Source organism: Eupeodes corollae, chromosome 2 (assembly GCF_945859685.1).
Source record: "Eupeodes corollae chromosome 2, idEupCoro1.1, whole genome shotgun sequence".
Taxonomy (NCBI): domain Eukaryota; kingdom Metazoa; phylum Arthropoda; class Insecta; order Diptera; family Syrphidae; genus Eupeodes; species Eupeodes corollae.
In genome coordinates, this window is record NC_079148.1 from 66,726,400 (window position 1) to 66,747,783 (window position 21,384).

General features: G+C 32.0%; 1 protein-coding gene across 1 annotated transcript in view; it reads right to left on the bottom strand.

The window, feature by feature from the left end:
* Positions 1 to 21,384, bottom strand: part of LOC129943986 (proton channel OtopLc) — a 138,421-nt gene that overhangs the window by 15,289 nt on the left and 101,748 nt on the right. Inside the window, exons 3-4 of the mRNA XM_056053093.1 lie at positions 14,902 to 15,019; positions 6,042 to 6,138 (exon numbers count right to left, since the gene is read on the bottom strand). Coding sequence (XP_055909068.1) covers positions 6,042 to 6,138; positions 14,902 to 15,019 — 215 coding nt within the window. The remainder of the gene's footprint in view (positions 1 to 6,041; positions 6,139 to 14,901; positions 15,020 to 21,384) is intronic.

Genomic DNA, 21,384 nt, shown 5'->3' on the forward strand with positions numbered 1-21,384 from the left:
CCTCTCTCGAGCGACCAAAGTGTTGCTATATAAGACCCTTTTCATTCCCATCCTGCTATACGCTGCAGAAGCATGCACTATGACAAAAGCGGATGAAAGCTTTTTGGGTCGGTTCGAGAGAAAAGTTCTTCGTGTGATCTACGGTCCCGTATGCATCGAAGGGGAGTGGAGGAGAAGATGGAACGACGAGCTGTACAGCGACGTTGACTTAGCCAGAAGGGTAAAAGTCCAACGACGAAGATGGCTGGGTCACGAAGAGCGCATGGAAACCTATGCTCCGGCCCGGAAAGTCTTCGAATCCACACCCACAGGACAGCGCAGTAGAGAAAGACCGCGGATCAGGTGGCTCGCGCAAATGGAAGGTGTTTAAACAACCATTATGATGAGCCTTTGATCGTAGTTTGACGCTTGCTATAAGCGTAATGTTTAAATTTCGAGTACTTATTAGAACTTTCTTATTTAGGGACTTACTTCTATTCTGATTACTTTTTCGTTTATTAGAACAAAACAATAATGTACCTCCTAGTCACTGCTCTTAGTATTTTTAGACATAATGATGTGCACATAAGTAGTACCCGTGGCATGATGGTTAGTGCGTTGGACTGTCATGCAAGGGTTCTTGGGTTTAATCCCTGCATGTGCCACCTTAATTTAAAAAAAAAAAAAAAAAAAAAAAAATAATTTTCGCGGGTACTGCCTCGTGCGAGGAATTGACAAATCCTTCAAGAGTAATTCTTGTCATGAAAAAGTGCTTTCTCAAAACTAGCCGTTCGGATTCGGCATAAAATTGTAGGTCCCTTCCATTCCTGACAACAGTACTCGCACACAGGAATGGTTGAGAGTTGTAAGTCACTAGGCCCTGGTTCACAACGGACTGTTGCGCCACTCCATTTGATTTGATTTTGATGTGCACATAATCACCTACAAAATTTATTTCACCGCCTTTGCAAAGCATTTGAAGCCAACAACGTCAAAATAATGTTTTTTTTCCGTCACACAAATAAAACAAGACTTTTTTAAGGGATTAATCTATCCTGAATTCAAATCTCGCCTTAATTTGTCTAACACATTAGATTTTTAAAACATGCAATTTTTAAAATGCTTAAGACTACCAAAATAGAGCTTTTTAACGCTTAGTAAGAGCTCAATATATTGCTAAGCAAATAACTGTATGATGATTTTAAAAAGTACAAATTTGTTTTTTCTAGATTCAGTTTAAATTACTTCAGAATCTTACTTAGTTTCTGGATATTCTCATTAATTATTAGTTTTTATATGACAACATATGAAGTTTTAAGCAAACCTTGAAAATAAAGTTTAAGTTTTGAAAAATATGTACGTTCTGGAGATAAGTTTTAGTGGTGATTGCGAATCCTTCGATTTTATAAATATCCATTTTCATTTGATTTATTAACATATTTCAAGGAGTTCATTTAATAGAATTGTTTACATACAAGATTAGTTTCAAGAAAAAAGCTTAGTTTAAACCGTTTTACCTTGTTCTGTTAAAAACCGTTTCAACACAAATATTTTAGGGCATTCTTTTTAGATTTGTGTAAGACAGCGGAATAAAAATCTGCATGAAATACTGTACGTATATTTAAACTGAATTTTGAAAAAGGAATATTGGAAACTGATCACGAGTCGTATCGAAATAAATACAACTTCATGAACTTAGCCTCAAAAAGACTTATTTATGTATACATGTTTTTTCGCAATTTAAATGAAATATCTCAAAAACTTTACGTTAAAGAGTGATTTTGAAGTCAAATTGGAATTAAGGTTATCAAGACCGATTGAAAAAGTGCAATTTGATTGCCTGGAAGAGAAACTTGCCGACCAGTGAAATTGGACTTTTATTTAAATAAAAGAATGAATATCTATATAAACCTTATACATATTACTAATTTTAAAAGCTTAACGGAAATAGTTTTGGTTTATTCTTAGATAACTGTTTAACAGCAAGGCATATGTTCTAATTATTTCAACAACTTCTTGATTATGAAAGAAAGAAACTTAAGATGGCACTTCAAAACTCTTCTTATAGCACGGTGATAGTTTTTACGAGAAATATGCATTTCTATCTTACAAAATGGCGTCGTCATGAAAAATCTGTTTTATTGCATTTATAATTATCGTTATTATTTGATAAATTCTGGAAATGACCCACTTTCACAAACCCCACAACTTTTAATGTACGTTAAAAACTTAAATGAAGCCAGAGTTGAGTTTGAGAATTGGAATGAAGACTTTTTCACTAAACATGTTTCACTTTGTAACTTTGCAAAAAAATCATATCCTGCAAAGTAAAATTGCAAACTTCACAAAATTTGCAAAATGATAAGATTCGATTTTAAAGATTTTATTTGAAAATTAAAAATAAAAGTGTTTCACCAATTTACTCATAAAATACAACTTTGCAATTAATTAATTAAATCGTATTTTGAAAAGTTGCAAATTAAATCTTAGGCTATGTTTAAGATCAATGCAATGAAAAAAATCTTTGATCATGGTACCGGAAATCCTCATTTCCTTAGTCGTAGTTAATTCGTATAGTTCCAATAGTCTTTGGTCACTATTTTTAATTTCTTCGTTTTATTTAAAACATTTATTGCAACTAACTGTCAAATTTAATTGAAGGATGGCTATGGTGTCGACGGTTCGAAATTGAGAAAAATCAACGCGTTAACCTTAAAATTCAAAATTCCTGTTCGTGTAAATTCGTCAAATTAAACAAAAAATAGCCTATGTCCGTTGTCTTGTTAACTATTATTTACTTCTTCATTTTCAAAGCAGTTCATTTATTAACTTACCATAGGAAGTTATTATAATGTGTCCGATTTGTCAAATTGAAAAATTTTACATTTCTCGATGTTTTGTCGAAATAAAAAATTTGTGTGTGTACGTACGTTCGCGACGTTTTTTTCGTCGTCTATAAATCAAGAACCAGCAGGGATATCGACTTCAAATATATTTTGTTATACAAATAATAACGCAGAAAGATGCAGAAAGGGGTCTTAAAAAAATTTCGTGGGTGGTTTTTTTTTACCATAGGAGTTTAAAAAAAGTTGAAAACTTTGGTCAACCCTAAATATTTCATGAACCAATGGCGCTAGAGACTTGAATTCAATTTTTATCATATATTGTAACATGATGATACCAAACAAGTTTGTTTTTGGAAAAAATTCCATTTTTTAAAAAAACTAGAAAAAAAAATTTATTACCTCGAAAATTTTACGACTAAAATATGATTTCATCTCCAAAATAATTTTGTGCAACGAAGTATAATGTTTGTAACATCTGATAAAATTTTGAAAAAAACATAATAGACAATTTGTTTAATAAAAAACAAAAACATAACTTAAAGTTGGTAAAAACTGATTTTCGACTTAAATATCTTTTCAAAAACTTGAGTTTAAGGTTTCAAACTTATTTTATCTTATAAGAAATATTTTTGTCAATATTCTGAAATATGTTGAAAAAATCAAATTGATAGTTTTTTTTACAAAAAAATAAAAACATAAAAAAAATTGTTTTTCGATTAAAATATCTTTTTAAAACCCTGAGATATTGGCTTTAAACTACTTCAATCTTTTAAAAAATATTGTTGTCAATACTCAGTAAAATTTCGAGAAAAATCGAATTGACAGCTTTTTTACAAAAAATAAAAACTTAAAAGAAAATTTAACAAAAGTTGGTAAAAGTTGATTTTCGACTCAAATACCTTTTAAAACTTTGAGATTATGGCTTCCAGTTTATTCAACCTTACAAAAAATATTGCTTTCAACATTCGGACAAATTTTGAGAAAAATCAAACTGACAGTTTTTTTTACAAAAACAAAAACCTTAACAAAAAAAAATAATAAAAGTTTTTAAAAATTTATTTTCGACTCAAATATCTTTTCAAAGCTTTGATATATTGGCTTTAAACTACTTTTATCTTTTAAGAAATATAGTTGTCAATATTCAGTAAAATTAAAAAAAACGCATTAAAAGTTATTTTACAAAAATTAAAAACCTAAAAAAAAAACAATACTAAACCTTGGTAAAAATTTACTTTCGACTCAAATAGGTTTTCAAAAATTAAAAATATTGTCTTAAACTTTTTTATTTCACAGAAAATATTGCTTTCGACATTAATGAGTTTTTTTTTGTAAAAATCCAACAATAAGAAATATAACGTACGCAAAATTTGATGTTCGGTTCTTGATATCGCTCATCCAATTTATAAAAATTTAAGAAATGGTAATAAAATTGGTTAAAATTTTATTTCACAAAACGAGATTTTCAAACTAAACTGTTCCTTGATATGGAAAATATTATTGGTAATTTTAATTTTTTTAAGAATAATTCAATTGACAACTTTTTGAACCCAACACGAAAATCTACAAACTTTTAAGCAAGACAAAACGACAGGCGGGATGAGAGTTTATTAGTCTGGGTCGCATCCCAGCCTTTTTTTTTTATTAGTTTTCGACTACTTTTCAAAAAAAATATTATGTATTTGCAAATGAAAATTCCTTTTGCATAGTACTGAAAAATATTCCAAAATTCTTTGTAGCATTTGAAAAGTCTATTGTTTGGTGAACTTTGCAAAATAACAAAAATATTCACTTTTTAGAAAAGACTTTCCACTTTGCAAATTTGGGTTTGAAAAGTAGAATGTGTTCAAAATGGTAATTTTTCCTACATGAATGCTTTAAATCAGAAAACATAAATTATATCACATCGGCGATCTCTTATCCTTTTTAAATGTGTTAATTTATTAAAGTTAAAGTATTGTAATAGGAATGGGTTTGAGTTTTGGGAAGACCATACAGTTTTTATTTATCAGAAAAAAGATTTTGAAGATTTACGTAAAAAAAAACTGCAAATTTATGCATGAAATCATAATGGGGTTTTACTACTAAAGATGATTTCAATAATTTGATGGATTTAAACTTCATTTCAAAAGTTCTTATGCGAAATATAGTGATAAGTCATTTGTGGATTTTAAATATCAACAAGGAATCGAGAAAGCTGGGTTTTAGTAAACAGTACGGACTGTAACTACAACTGGTCTTGAATAAACCACACGATTTCGATTGTAAACTTGTAACGATTGTTCAAAATTTTCCACCCAATATGTACTTCACAAAGACTCAAAAGTGCTTAACAAACTGTGACAGAAAATGTTCATTCACAGCGAATTTCGTCAACAATTTTGTTGTTGTGTATCTTTCTACTTTAAGTAATGCCTTAGATATTACTTGTCAAATGTCAAAATATGACATCCTTAACAGCCACATATACCCAACAATTGAAATATTCAAAATTAAACATTTTATTGGAAAACGCTGTGTAAAACTAGCACAGGTTTCTAAATCCTGAACATTCGAAATAACCTTTCATTTGTTAAAAAGTTACATCACATAAAACTAGTACGCTAACTTGTTTTCTTGCCAAATTGCTTCATAAACTTCAAATTCATTTTTCCGACTGCCGGACTCGGCAGTGTAAATTTTTATTTGCATACTTTATTATTTGCGCATAGCACGACCCGACGCTCTCCATCTTTTTTAATGTTTGTTATTTAATGCGAACAGAAATTTAAAATAAAAGCACCATTTTCAGTATCATGTTTGAGTTTTCTGAAATTTCCCTCTGGCGTGCAATGTAGTCAAATAAAACGCAATTATACACGTACAACTTTTTCCCAATTGCTAGGACATGAATTGTCTCTTAGTCCAGTAGCGGATTTGATTATACAAAGTATTTTGCAAGTAAAGTCATACCCCCTCTCTTACTGGGAGTGGATTCTGATACGACATCCTTTCATATATTTGAATTACAATTTTGAAATCTTCAACAAAAAACTCCCTTTTGAAGCCAAATAATTAGAAATTTGTTTTTGGTATTTATCTTAATTTAAATCCGGCTATGTCACGAAATTGGCATCAGGAGCCCTTCCAGCTCTCCTGAAGCTGTAGCTCTTTAGAGACATATCTACTGTCTCGCGCAGCAAGCCAACCATCCTTAATATTATAACGAACTCAACTCACCTATGCTTAATGGAATTTTCGGTCGACCCCAAAGCAATGTGGCGTACATGAAGAACAGAAACAGCATACTGCCAATATACAGATACAGATAGTACACCTGAAAAGATACAAATAGAAAAATAATAAAATACCATCGTCATTTTGAAATGCATCTATCTATATGTAAAAGTTCACATACATATATCCAACTGCATACATATTTGTATACAGCTATGGCCAAAACAATAGGAACACAAATTAATTGTTGGAAGTTATGTCTTAAGGATTTAATGGTACAAATCAAAAAGTTGACTCCTTGATTATAATGTTGAATATTTTGTTAATGTTCCTTAATTTCGGATCTAACAAATGTAATATTGATTTCCAAGATCTTAAGGTTTAAATTTATTACATGATAATTAATTTTGATTAATTTGAATGTAGGCAACATTCTATATAGCAACAAAAATTTAACACAAAGTCACCCAAGAAAATAAATCCACAAGTTTTTTTCTGTAATCTGCATTTTTGCACATTAATTTTTCAGCTTGGGATTAAATGATCCTCACATTGACCCAACAAGCCAAGTGAGAATCATACAAACCCAAGCTGAAAAATTGATGTCTAAAAATACAGATTACAGAACAAAAATTGAGGATTAATTTTCTTGGGTGACCTGTGTTCAATTTTTGTTATACATTAATAATTTATACATTAATTTGTATTTCAATACTTTAAAATCTCTTCCAGCCCTCCTTCAAGCCTTAAAAGCATCATGATTTATATAATACCCATATTTTTGCAAAAACCAATTGTTTTTACGTCCTTAATTCAAATTCGGCTTCAAAATTACTCTATATCAAGGTTTTTGAGATATTATTTTCTTAAATAAAGCTTTTTGCGGTAGATTTTTCTAAATAAAATTCTTAATAGTTTTTAAAATCTTTAATCGGTTTCTTCAATATTTAGTTGAAATATTTATATTCCCTGATAAAATGTTCAAATAATATTTTTATATATTATTTGAAGTGTCTCAAATTAATCTTTAAAAAACGATGAAGATTTTGTGCTAAAACGGTTCGCAACAGAAAAAGGCAAAACAGATTCAACGTAATTTTTGTTCTTGTAACGAAACCGTCGTTTAAACAATTTTATCATTTCAAGTTTTTGAATAATTTTAAAAATAAAAAAACCTTGAAAACGGGTATTTTATAAAATTTAAGCAGATAGTTAAAACCGAAGTTCGAATTCGCAATCAGCACTTAGAATTAACTCCAACGCTCATTTTTCGAAAAATTTGAAAGCATTAAATTCAAGGATTGCTCTAAATTTCTTATAAAGTCAAATAGAGGCTTAAAAACAATGAGAATGTCCAGAAACTAAGAGACAAAGACTAGTAATTTGCAAAATCAAAATCATTGATGTTAAGGGATGTGCTGTGTTTTAATTACTTCTTAAGAATCCACTTTTCCAAAAAGTGTCCTACCACCGGTGAGGTGGTTACAATTCGGTACCGATTCTTACCGATTGTCTTTTGAAGATTTCCATCGGAAAGAAAAAAAAACTTTCTATCGAAATTGTGCTTTAAGGATACGAATAACAGTTGAAAAACTGCATCTAAAAATCTCAATACGTAAACTTAAAATTTTCTTATTAAAGTTATCCTGTCTCCAAAACACATTTAAAACGAAAAAATGGTTGATCATGAGAGTAAGAAATGTTCCTATTATTTTGGCCACAGTTGTGTGTATGTAAAACTGAAAGGAAGAAAAACTATGAAAAAAAAATAGGGAATGTTTAGTTGCGAGGTTGGAACAAAACCAACACTAAAAAGTTAAAAAAAGAAGAAAACAAAAACTCGGGAAAAGTTTGCCAATTTTGTGCTTCTCAAGGATAAAAGGTAAATATCCTGTCAATGTTGTTGGTCTTGGTATAATAGCGATGCCAACCTCATGTACATCAATAAACCCGGAGCAAGTGAAAGTGTTATATCCAGTCGAACGACCCAGACTCTGTTCTCTTTCTATAAGGACTATGACGACGACGACGACGACGCCGACGATGGAACGGTTTGCATTCGGAATAGAAATTTGTCTACAGTCTTCCTTGTGTTTCGTCTGGTGTCCATCCATGCATGTTTGGGTGAGTGTGTTTTTTTTGTTTTTCGTTTTTGATGCTGCAAGGACAAAACGCAGTGGCAGCATCCCAAAGGTGGAATAAACTGTCTATACACACAGGGGCATGCACATGATTTACTGACTCCAAAACATCCCCATTTCTGACGAAAGTTCCTACATTTCGGGAATCAAGGTATGTGTATGTACCTGTTCCTAGTATTTCGTTGACTCAGCTTGAACTGATGAGGTGTTGTATCTTAAAGGGGGTGTAGTATGGAGGAAAGTATAGATAAGGGTAAAAGGTACAGCCATTCAATCGGACTGTGGAGGAGGGATGAGTATGGAGATGGTTGGAGTAATTTTACTGTGGGGCTGTCTGAGATTTAAATTGATTCCAAGTGATTAATTTCCGGCGCCAAGTCATGTTTAGGTAAGAGTAACCAAACTCTTAACGCATCAATTTATGCGCTTGGTCTGAACTCTGGTTAGAAATTCCATACCAAAATATATGTACCTATTCGTAGTATACGTATATATATATTTTTTGATTAAACCAAATCAAAGGGCATACACCTTGGGATTGAATTGAGTTTTGTAATTTTCTTTCAATCTCAAAAATACCACTGGATAAGGTAGTTCTTCTTCGAATTTTGGTTTTGAGTTTTACCATCATATGTATATGCACTTGTGTTCTTGAATAAAATTGAGCTCAAATTGTGGCAATTTTCTGTACAATAAAGATTACTAAAAATTAATTTTCTATAAAGTTTGCAATTCAAATTAATGCTAATGCAAGGAAGTGAAACATTCCAATCAAAATTTAAATTATGAGATGATGTACATGTACGGAAATTCAATTGAAGAGACAATTTTTGTTGAAGAAAACAGAAGACACTGATGACTTGGTAACCGCTAAAAACTTTTAAATCTTATTTCTTGTGAATAGTAATTGTTTTAAATTTTCTTATGAAAACATATTTGAAAAGTTCAGCTTTTTTTTGTAGTTTTTTGGACAACTTTGATTTTCGAAAAACTATCAAAGCTAAAGTTTTGTATTTATTTTTTGAAGGAATGGCAACTCTAATATTTAGCAATTTGGTTAGTCTATGTGCCATCAGTATAATTATTCTTATAAGAGCAGTACTTCGGTAAATTCAGTCAGTACTTTGGAATTCCAATTAATAGGCCTGTTTAAGCTTATTTGCTTTGTTTAATTTCAGGAACTGTCCCTTTTTAGACATGTTTGGATGCTCGTTTTTTAATAAAAGGCAATCAGCAATTTACTAGTTAGTAAAACGAAAAGAAAGGTTTAACATTTTGTTGCTAACTATTAAATTCTTAGACCTTTAACAATAAAAAATTAGGTGGCGTAGCAGTCCGTTGAGAACTAGGGCCTAGTGACTTACAACTCTTAACCATTCCTGTGTGCGAGTACTGTTGTCAGGGTTGGAGGGGACCAACTGTTTTAAGCCGAATTCGAACGTATAATTTTAGAAGGCATTTTTCATGACAAGAAATACTCTTAGAGAGTTTGTCAATTCCTCACAAGAGGCAGTACTCGTTAAAAAACTTTAGATGGCAGGGATTGAATCCAAGACCTCTGGCATAACAGTCCAACGCACTTTTTTTTTTTAATACATTTTTATTAGTTCATTCTTAAACCTATCTCAAAGCTAGACAAAAATTCATAAAACTAGCCTAATTATCCATAACTTACAACTAACTTAATAGCCCCATACGGACACTCTAAGCTTAACTATAACACTAACTACTAATGCCTTTGGCCCTAAGATCTATTTTATTTCAAATTAAGTTTTATTTATTTTGTTTTTATTAGAAAATTTTGAAAAAAAAACTAATATCAAGATCCTTTTTTATTTTCACTTAAAAACTACTTAAAATAAGGGCCTTAATATAAAATTTAAAGCTAACTTAAACTAATTATTCTACCTATAAACTACTTAAACTAAAACAACCACAGCAGCAAATCTAACTATCTAACAGTTTTGTTTATCAAATTTTGCTGTCTTTTTTTAAATTTTTGTTTTGTATTCCATGTTTTTTTTTTATTTTTTATTTTTATTTTTTTTTTCTATTTCTTTTTGCGCCACCATGCCTATTCTACTTAAAACTAAACCCTAAAACTTTAAAACAAGTATGTAAGCAGGCCAAGGCTTAAAATCCCATCCCGACTTCCAACTATCCAGTGCCGATTGAAGACACCAAAACTGGTCCGCCTGCTACACCCTTTCAGTTCGGTCCCGTTCGGATACAGCCCTACTGAACAGAAGGAGCTCTGCTCCGCCTTGTGCCATGACGTCCCGCTTGTACAGGAGTCGCCTATTCACGGTTCTTCGTCTGACGTGGTAGATTAGCGAACTGTCAATCTATCCTGTATCAGACCGCATCTATCTAAAAAGAGGAATGCCTCTGGTGGAATGAAGCCGTTCAAGCGTGAACTTTCAAAATACTCGTCGTTCTATCCGAACGAAGAGTATTAAATTGTTGGTAGAAGACATAGCTCTTGCAATGATGTGATCTCGAACGAGTTTTATTACGAAATTGTCAATTCTGTTGATTCGAGCCCCGTTGTATAGGACCTCGTTTGAATAGTAATGCTGTTCGATATAAGCCGGTACAACGTCGGAAACTCTGCCGCTCGAACGCCCGAAACATCTCCATCTGGGAAGGGCCAACGTTGAACCACACAGGACAACCATAAACGATCATTGGCCGTATGAGGGCCATGTAGCAAATTACCTTCACTCTGGGGTCAAGCCGACTACTAAAAAACATCCGTTTCGTCAGAGCGAAGGCTCCTCTGGCCCTGGTCAGAGCAGCATTTAAATGTCTGTCGAAATATAAATACTGATCGAAATATAAATACTGATCTAACCAGTCCAACGCACTTACCATCATACCACGGGTACTACCCTGAACAAAAGATTGTTTAAAATTTTGCGTCAATATCTTATTTTAGGATGAAATTATTTTAAAGTGTCTACCTTCATTTGCTCTCAACATATTTGAATCGAAAATTTATACGAATAAATGAAGGCATTGACTTCAAAATGTTTTAATTCTGTTGTTACTTTTGTTGTTAAATATAATGGTCTTCGACTTGAAAAACAATAGAATGTAAAAGAGAGAAAAAACAAAGTTAGAGTTAAGAAGAGAAGATAAGCTGAGTTAAGTAAGTTGCTTTGCTTCGAAAAGAAGATTTAAAAAACAGTATTAATGTTCGAAGCTTCCTTCATGAAGTTATTTAAGGGCATATTAAGGAGAATCTCTTGCAAATGTGAACATTCTGGTTATTTTCCAAGAGATAAGTTGGTTGAAGTGTTTTCGAGATTTAAAAAAAAACAGTATCAATGTTTGAAACTTCATGATGTCATTTAAAAGCATTTTATTGATGATGGATTCGCAGTTGTATAAAATTTCGCATCCATGAGTGAGAAAAGGTATTGCTAGGGTCCTTGCTAGCATTAGTCTGGTTTTAAACGGAGTGATGTCTTAGGCGGTCCACAGAGTTCTAATCATTCCAGGCCAATGTTCTATTGAAGATGACACCTACATTTTACACCTAGAATTTACGGATTCTAATATACAGGGTGTCCCGTAAGTAATGGATATCCCTGAAATGCCGCATAGTAGACTTTATGACCGTCCTGAAAACTGATACAAAAAGTTCTATCCCAACCACAAGAAAAGTTATATGCATTTTTTTGTTCAGTGCCTTATTTTTTTTCTGACTTTACATTTTTGAATGCCACGACTACAAGTGAATGAGTTCCATCATTTTTTTTGCAGGAATATTTTGCATTACAGCACATAAGTAAAAGAAAATTATTATAGCTGTTGGACTTCTTAGAGAAACAAATTATTTAACAATGAATTTCAATGCAAAATGTGAAAACAAATAATTTTAAAAATATGCGCGTTAAATGCAGATTTCAAAATGATATTACTTATCATTATATCTAGAGTCAATAGCAAGTTATTGCTAAAAATCTGCAATACTAGAGTAAATTTAGCAAACACAAAAGTTTTCAAAATTAGCACAGTAAACGTGAAAATAATACCAAGCGTTGAACATAGCAGATTTTTCATTTATTGGCTGTTTCTACGATGTTGTCCTAATTACAAATCCCAACTTCTAGGGCCGAATGCATTATTAATAAAAATGTCAAAAAAGTGCAAAAAACGGTTACATTTTCGAGCTTGTTTTGAATTTTACCTGTTCTATTGGGCTTTAACAAACCCATCAAATATTTTGTTGGTTGGTATTAGTTTATTTGTTGTTGTTGTCCAGTTAAATATCTTTTCTGGTTTCTGGTTCCGGGTGAAATCGCAGTCGGCAATTAAAACCAAAGGACAGCTTTTGTAAATTTGAATGTCATCTGGATAGAAATGTTTTGATACTTCATTTATAAATAATTATTTACATATAATGAAAATAGAAGGGGAGATAAAATTGATCCTTGAGGAACTCTTTGTTGAACCGTAAGAAACAAAAATATCGGGAACAAAAACAGATATTGCAACCAGACTTATTTTATCATATGCAAAATATTGCATTTTTAGAAAAGTTCAGTTGACAACTTTTATACAAAACACAGACATCAACAAACAAAATCGACAGATTGGATGGAAAGTTTTAAGTGAGAATAGCATCCCAGTCGCTTTTTAGGAATATTTTGTAAGGTATTCAATAAAGAAAAATTTCAATTAGATTTTACTAAAAATGTTACCAAATATTAACAACAATGTTTTTAAATTCAATATCTTTATTTGTTACCAAGATATTTGAGTCGAAAATTATTGTTTACCAATTTCTAGTAGGAAGTTTTTGCTAAAAACTATCAACTAGATTTTTCTTAAAATTTTATCAGATGGTAAAAAAGTTATTCTTCGATGTATTTGACTATTTAAAATATTCGGGGTGACAAAATATTTTTTGATTTATAGAGAACCATTAAATGTCGTCTAAAAATGTCAAAATTTTCAATTCGACAAATCGGATCTTTCTTTCTATTTGAAATTTATATCAATTTGTGTTATCTCAATGAAGTAGAACTTTGCTTTGTTTAAAAAAAAGGTAACAGACAGCCAATCAAGTGTTCAAATCTACTCTCGCTGATAAGCTGATAAGCGAGGAAGAGAAATTTCGTGGATCAGGTGGCGTACTTCAACGAAGTAGGTGTGTGCAATTGGAGACATCTAGATATTAAAGCATGAAGAAATTTTTGTCGGCGAGGGCTAAATTTGCACTGCATCTTTCTTGTTAAAAACAGTTATAGTATAGTTCTTTTTTGCTTAATATTCTCGTCGAAAAAACATCTTTTTTTTCAATAAACTGTATTGTTCAGTTTCGCAATAAAACTCTACTTCCGATGAGTTTAACTATTTTTAAAGCAAGGTTATCGAAATGATAGTTAAAGTTATAAATTTGGAAGTACCTAAGCATGTCATATTTAATGTAGTGACATTATACAAAAGTCACCAAACATAACAATTTCTTATATATAAAGATCAATGAATAATCAATTTCTTGAAAAACTTTTTAAAATTGAATTCAGGTGTGGTTTACAAATAAGATCGTGTCTGTGTCGACAGTTCTTAATCAGCGCCAAGAACAAACAACAAAAATTTCTAGAAACAAAATGGGATACTAGAAGACTTATATAATCTATATCTCAAAAGATATACATTTTTACTTTGCAAAATCATTATACGATTTTTCCAATAAGAAGTTTTTTTTGATATTAAATATTAGCATTTTTTAAGAGGGACGTTTACATTTTTTGTGTGCTATTAAAAATGCAATGAAATGGCTTGAATCGATTGTGGAGCATTGGAATATGCTTTATCTTTCACTTGGCCTAAAATCTCGCCATTTTTGAAATGTCAAAGGATAGCAGCTTTAAAGGAGGCGTGAGCTTTTTAAAATAAAGCCCCTAATTCGTGCAAGCAACCATTTTGATTAATGTTTATTTACGACTTTAAGGAACTTCAAAGTTTTATGTTGATAAGAACAATAACAATTATTTGTTTGATTCATTTTTTCGTCATTTATTGCAGATTATTGAAATAACGTAAACAAATAAAGTTAAATTTATTCATTTTCATTTTATAGAGCTACAAAGTTAAAGCATTTAATTTAACTTAATGTGTTTTTGAATTCTGAATGAATCAATGGCAATTAAAAAACTAATAGAGCTCATAAATTAAATGAAAGTCCCTCTTTTTGCAACCCTCTTTATTATAAAAATAACCAAAATGCTGTAAATTTCTGCCAGTTTTCTTTAATTACTTTTTGCAAGGATCCTATATAAATATTATGATGTTCTTATTTTTGCCCTTTTAACAGTAATCCTTGGTTATATAAAATTTTATTTTGATGTTTTTTTTTTCCGATTAATTGCTCATATATTGAGGAGCATCATGGTATTGCAATAATGTTGTTGATGATGATGAGGACGATGAAAGGAGATTATTTATCATCCTCTTCCTTTGCTGCTGCTGTATCTGAAAAGTTTCAGTTTTCACTCCAACACTTTCATCATAGTGTGTTGTGCATGCAGCATGTAGACGCTCTATAAATGATTTTGTGAAGCGTATAAAGTATTTAAGCAAATAATTTAAGTGATGGCGTTTGCTTTGCTTATACTCAAATATGGATAGGGATACCATCTATGTAGTATACATTATATGCAGGAGTATAGTGTTAAAAATAAAGATAAATATATATATAATGTACATACCTCATAGAATGATGGCGGGATGTATGTCGAAATGACTTCAGCCATTGGAAAAGCAATTCCCATCACTACCAAAAGTTTACCGTAAAGCGCTGAGAAAAGTGTTGCAAGTGCATCCCCGCTGTAAATATATTTAAAAAAAGGAAAACATGTTATTTTAAAATTAATATACAAAACATAAAAATAATACAAAAAATGAGAAAAATAATTTATAAAAGTAAATGCTTGACTAAATCGCACGTACTTGCTCTTATATGGATTTGATAAGCACTTTTTAAAGGGCATTTCATTATTTCCTGCGTATGTTTTATTTTTAAACAAAAATGTTGGTTGAGATATAATATTAACATTTTGTTTTTCACAATCCTGTATGATCAAAATTTTGTATGACACTTTTTGGCCATAAGAAGGATATCTTAAAATCATCTTTAATTCCGTTACAAAACACTGTAAGCTAAGAACACTGCATACCAAATGACTGTACTTCATTATACTGTACCTCCGAATTTCTTATAACAATATTCTGTATCTTTAAAAAATGTGGTTTTGATAGTTCTGTTTCTTAACTATCTGTAGAAAAAAATTAATACTTGATTTTATAACTAGTCTAGCCATAAGTTCTGTTACAAACTTTTAAGTTGAACTTGCTCGTTACTTTAAGTGGAAATAGTCCCTTAAACATTTTCTCGTAACACATATACTTATGTGCTTACAATGGAATCTAGTTTTGTTTAAACTTTCGATCAGTTAATATGGAGTGGGGTCCCAAGAAAATCGTGTTGCTCTAATCGCTTTTTAAAAGTGTGGCCAAAAATTAAACCAAATTTTTGAGCTTCTAAGACCACTCGGTATATATCAAAAATGTTTCGATGAACTTTCGGAAATAAAGGATACACTACGAAGTAGTCGTCCACGTGTCGCTTGAATAACTAGAAAAAGTTAAAGCTGTGCGTAAACGAATTCCTCTTCGTAAGCGAAAGATAATATCCAGGGAATTGGATGTTTCTATTAGATCGAAGTCAAGGCTGGTGAAAAAGGATCTCCACATGAAAGCCTATCGTCGATTGACGATCCTAGCTCCCAACCAAACAAAATAAGACTGGAAAAAAGTAAACGATTGCTGCATTGGCACGCGAGAAATGGGCATCAAAATATTTTATTTTCTGATAAAAGCATTTGTACGGTAGAAGAAGAGTTTAATAAACAAAATGATAATGTTTATGCCACGTCGTCTAAAGAAGTCAAAAAAGTTGTTCCAAGGGTTCAGTGTGGACACAACCCATCATGTGTTATGGTTTGGTGAGCGGTATTGTATCAAGGTGTCAAATCACTGCATATTTGCGAGAACTGTGTCACAACCGGAAGAAAAGTCTACTAGGAGAATGTTCTTGAAGGTGTTGTGAAGAATTCAACAAACGTTTTTGAGGTTTTTAGCGCACAAGGCCAAAACAATGCAAGATTGGCTTCGAATCAATATTCCCGCTTTTATCGCCGCTTCGGCTTGGTCATCAGGAAGTCTAGATTTCAATCCGTTGGACTACAGTTTGTGGGTAGAGTTAGAGAGCATGGCTTGTAAGACTTATAATCGAAATTTGGACAGCCTGAAGCGAGCCCTAATAACGGCAGCGTCGTCGATTCCTATGGAAACACTGACGCTACAGAACAATGACCAAGCTATTTTGATTACAACTTGTTTCATTCAGTACACACTTTTTTATTGCGTTTTTAATATGTAACAGAACTTATGGCTGGATTATATTATTTTTATTGAAAATTCGAACAATTGTTGTATCAGAAGAAAAAAATCTTCAATACAAACAAAAAGTCGACATATTGATATGTTCATGAAAAAAAGTAATTAAAGTACGGTTTTTGAAAAACTTTTAAAATTGATACCTAATTCTTTAAATTATTCTGTTGTAAAAATTCTGTACTTCAAAATGCTGTTAATAGTCAAAAAAAAAGAAAATCTCGTGGAAAATTTAAAGTGCGCACTTTTTTACTTTAACAGCACGTTTAGGCTCTTTTAGACTATTGACAGTATTTTGACTAAACAGAATTTTGACTACGGAACTTTGTAATACAGAATTTTGACTTACAGTATTATATTTACAGTATTAATTGCCATAAAGTATTTCAACAACCAAACCATTTCATATTCATTTTGAATAGTACGCTACTAAGGCAGATGCTAGATCTAAACTTCTTATCTTTAAAATTTTAAAAGTAAAAATTTCGTCTTTCGTAGAAAAAGTTTTCTGACAGTGTTACTTTTCGAAGAGGTGATCACAACTGGTCAGCGAGATTTTCTGTGACAATGTTTTCTGATATTCTTTTTATGACAAGACAGTACGACCGAAGTTGAGCTCAAAGGTTCATTGATTAGCATTCATGAGGGCTTAGTAATACGGTTAAATTGTTTGAGGATGTTCAAAAATTTTAAATGAAACAGATTTAACGATGATAACACCTTCAATCTATTTGAATTCTCTGAACACAATGCTGCCTAAGAGACTTAAGTACGTTGCAGGAGCACCAGCTCTTTTTACGTATTTGTGTTGTGACAGCCAGATCAGAGAAGGAAGACAACTTTTAACGCAAACATCATTTTTCGAAATTGCGAAATTTTTAGTCTCCTTGATGAAATTGCCACTCGGATAGTAGAAAGGTGGTAAATTATGTTTTAAGGCAAGTAAGAAGCATTGATTTTTTGATGCATTAAATTCTACTCGATTTTTGAGTCCCCATTTAACAATGCTGTTTGCCGTTGAAGATCCATATCCGAAGGGCAGGGTTGTGAACGTAAAAATAAATATGAAAAGCTAAGGGTACGATTAGCAGTTTTAGACTTCGCTTAAAAAAAATGAGAAAAATATCGGTGCCAGAAGGGAGCCTTGGGGCACACCAAAACGATGTAAAGATTTGTTCAATTGTTCGTTAAAATACGCCATCATATCACCAGTGAATCAATTGCTACGAAAGCCGTACTGCCGTTCAGAAGGCTTCAGTCTTCGATATCGTGGTTCATTGTCTATAAGTTTATTTTTTCGGAGATGAATAAACATCCATTGATTTTTCTTAAAAATACTAGTTTATTTTAAAATCTTTTATTAAAAAAGAACTCTGTATCATTACCATTGTTCGAAAAGAGTGAGTGTTTCAAAGTGCTACAGAACTTGGCGAGAGATTCAGCAAACGCAATTCACTTCCTTTGGTCCTTTATTGTCAGCTATTTAAAAAAATCGTCAATTTTCGGTGTGCAGAAGACCGGGTTGTAGTGAGCTGAATTACCGGCTATAAATTCATCTGTACACTTTCATATTCTTAGATTGTTGAGAAGCCGACATATACACTGTACTGGTGTTAAATATCTATCATGTTAAATAACCCTGTCACGAATATGCAAGCGACTGCTATATAAAGAAACAAAGGCTATGTCGTGAACCTAAAGAAGTTTTTTTTTGGGAATCTTCAAATCTCATTTCAGTTCAAATTTGTAATAGATGTCATGTATATTATACAAACATTAAAACACATTGCAAAAAAAAAAACAATCCTTTAATTAAAAATCTCACAATTTGCAAATTGTTAGTTACCAGATTAATTTGTCTCTTGTTTGTAGATTTCGTACTTTTCAGAATGTGCAAATTAGGTATACGTTAGAGCTTCTGTAAGGTGTTGTAAGAATAACTCTTATTCCCCCTTAACACTCGCTTAGAAAATCTTAAGAATGTATGTAGATAAATTTCTTTATTTTATCCAAAACTTAAATACAAAAGTCCCTTCGCTTAAAGCTATACAAGATTATCTTCGGATGAAGGTGTAGGTACCTATAATTTTCTACAAAATTGCACTCTCAGGTGAAATGAGAAAATACATATATTTACATTTCCAAGAATTCTCGCTTGCATCTAATTACACTTCAACAATGTTACAAATTACAAAACTTGTTCAAAACCTTTGATTTACGAAGAAACTAACTGCATCTCTTAAATATTTATCACCCTTAGGGAATCTTTTTAACATCAACTTCAACAGTTATACACTCTTCTAGTTTGTGTGCAGTTTATTGTAAAACTTTTCGCAATAACTCCTGTTGAATATTTTTCTTCTACCACCTCAGTAAAGAACAAGAAGAAAACTAACCCTCGACAGGTCGAAAAAAAAAGAAAACGAATGATACAAAGTGGGATGCAAAGTTTTGCAGCACATCGTGCGCCATGTAATTAAGGCTGGCTGCCATTATTATCCTGCAATCATCACGAAAAACAACAGCTTAAACAAAAAAAGCAAGCGCCCACACAAAGGAAAATGTACTACGCAGTCTTTGTGACACTTAGATCAACCCCTTCCTTCTTATCCGCCTCAGATGTGGCTGCTACGCCGCGCTGTACCGCAAAATGTGTATAACTGACAATGATGTATGATGGGGTTGTTGCACGCGCACTTTAATAAACTAGCTGAACTGACTGTGTTTTTCAACTTCATCAGCATCAGTAGCAGCAACAGCAGAAGCAGCGACAGCGTCAGCATCAGCATCAGCTTCAGTATTCCCGACTCAGCACAACTTGTTGTACTAGCAACCATCAACAATAGTAGTGGTGGTACTCTCATCAGGAAAACAACGCCCTACCATCAAAGCGTCACTTTCGAGAGGAATGCATTCACCCTGTTTGCTAATGGAGCAACAGGAATTCTGAAAATAAATCACGTATTCCTCACGTGAATTGTTTATAGTGCGGTTGTTCTACTTTGTTTGTGGGGTGGCTTTGGCTTATATGCCAAGCCAATGCAATTGAAAGGATATTACCAGGATTAATTTTCGCCTCACCCAATTCGATCTGGATGAGGGACTAATAGGCGTATAGGCTTCAGGCAATCTAGATCACTGTTCTCAGTTAGGAAACGAATGACAGTAATTGGACCTAATGAGGTTATTTGGATTTATTTTTTTCTCAAATCATTCAGGAATATGCACTAAAGAAGTTTTTAACACTCCAAATATTGACTATTGTGGAAAGTGAACGCTTAGGAAATGGCGAAGTTAATCCTTCGCCATTTCCTAAGCTGGATTGCTGGAAAACATTTATTTGCATTAGGTACTTTGCAAGATTAAAGAATTTCTATATCATATGCAGTACCGTCCTAAGTAAAAAAAATGTAATTTGCATTAAAGAGATAAAATTGTTTTGAAAAGATAATTAGAATTATCGTATCGAAGGAAGATTGTACCAAAAAACTTGTTTGGTTTTCATTAAAACAAAATTTGTTGTCCCAAAATTCGAAGTTTGTAAAAACTGCAGTCTTGAAATCTTTGTCAATGTTCAGTTACAACAGAAGGTATGATAGTTTTGATAGCCTTTCGATGAAAGATTTTTCTCTTACGGGGTCATATATATATTATAACTCAAACACAATTTAAATAATGTGCTTAAATTATTAATGCCCACAGGAAGAGATGATGTTGAGCCTAGTAGTAGGTGAGTTATTAGAAAATCTTGCTTTGCCAGCAAGAAAATATCTTGAACTGAATTAATAAATAAAAGGAAATCAAAAGGAAATGTTGAGATTCATCATGGAGTTAATTAGGAAAGGGAAGTCATAAGTTCTAGAGAAAGAGCCTCGCGATTCTTCTGAACAAATTCCCCAAGTTGATATTCCAAGAGTTGGTATGGTCAAAAAATATAACTTCCACATTTTGTTTAAAAGGGAATTAAGTTCAACGAAGGATTGGAAAGTGCGAAAGTGTGGACTATGACCTCAAATCAAACCTTATTAACTGAAACATCTGAAGGAACCGTTGCAGGATTCTTTGGGTCTGGAACTAAACTCTCTATACAGATGCTTTAGTCCAGTAGCATCTTCTAGGCGGAAGTCAACGCTGAAGATAAATGCGCAAAATTAAATACAGGTGGACAATACAGGAACCAAAGTTTGTTCATCATTGTAGACAGTAAAGCCGCGTTAAAAGCGGTTAACTCCTTTTAAATCAGCTCAATAACTGGTTTGAGAATACGTTGATAGATACAGACAATATCCATCATCACTATCAGAAAAACAGATTTCTGGGAAATTAATTTATCAAAGATAAGAAGCTATCCTAACTGAAAATACCCTTCTCAGAGAAACTAATTTAAAGGATAATAAAATGCACGACTGAATCGCACGAACTTGCTACTTTATGCAAAAAGTCTGTTTAAAAAAGTACCTATATAAGATTCAAAAATATGCCTGTTAAATAATGTTGTCTTTAAAGATATAAATGACATTTGATTTGTCAAAAAAACCTCCATTTTTTCAATTTTTTTATTTGAAAATCGTTAGACCGGTTTTATTTAAATTGATTTTTTTATATATACAAATTTTCCATTTTTTCTTAAAAATATTTTTGTTATCCAGTTGTTTAGTGATTGAATAGAAATTTAGTCTAGACGAATCATCATCATATATATTATTTTTTTGGCATGTCTCCCTTTTTAGTCTTTC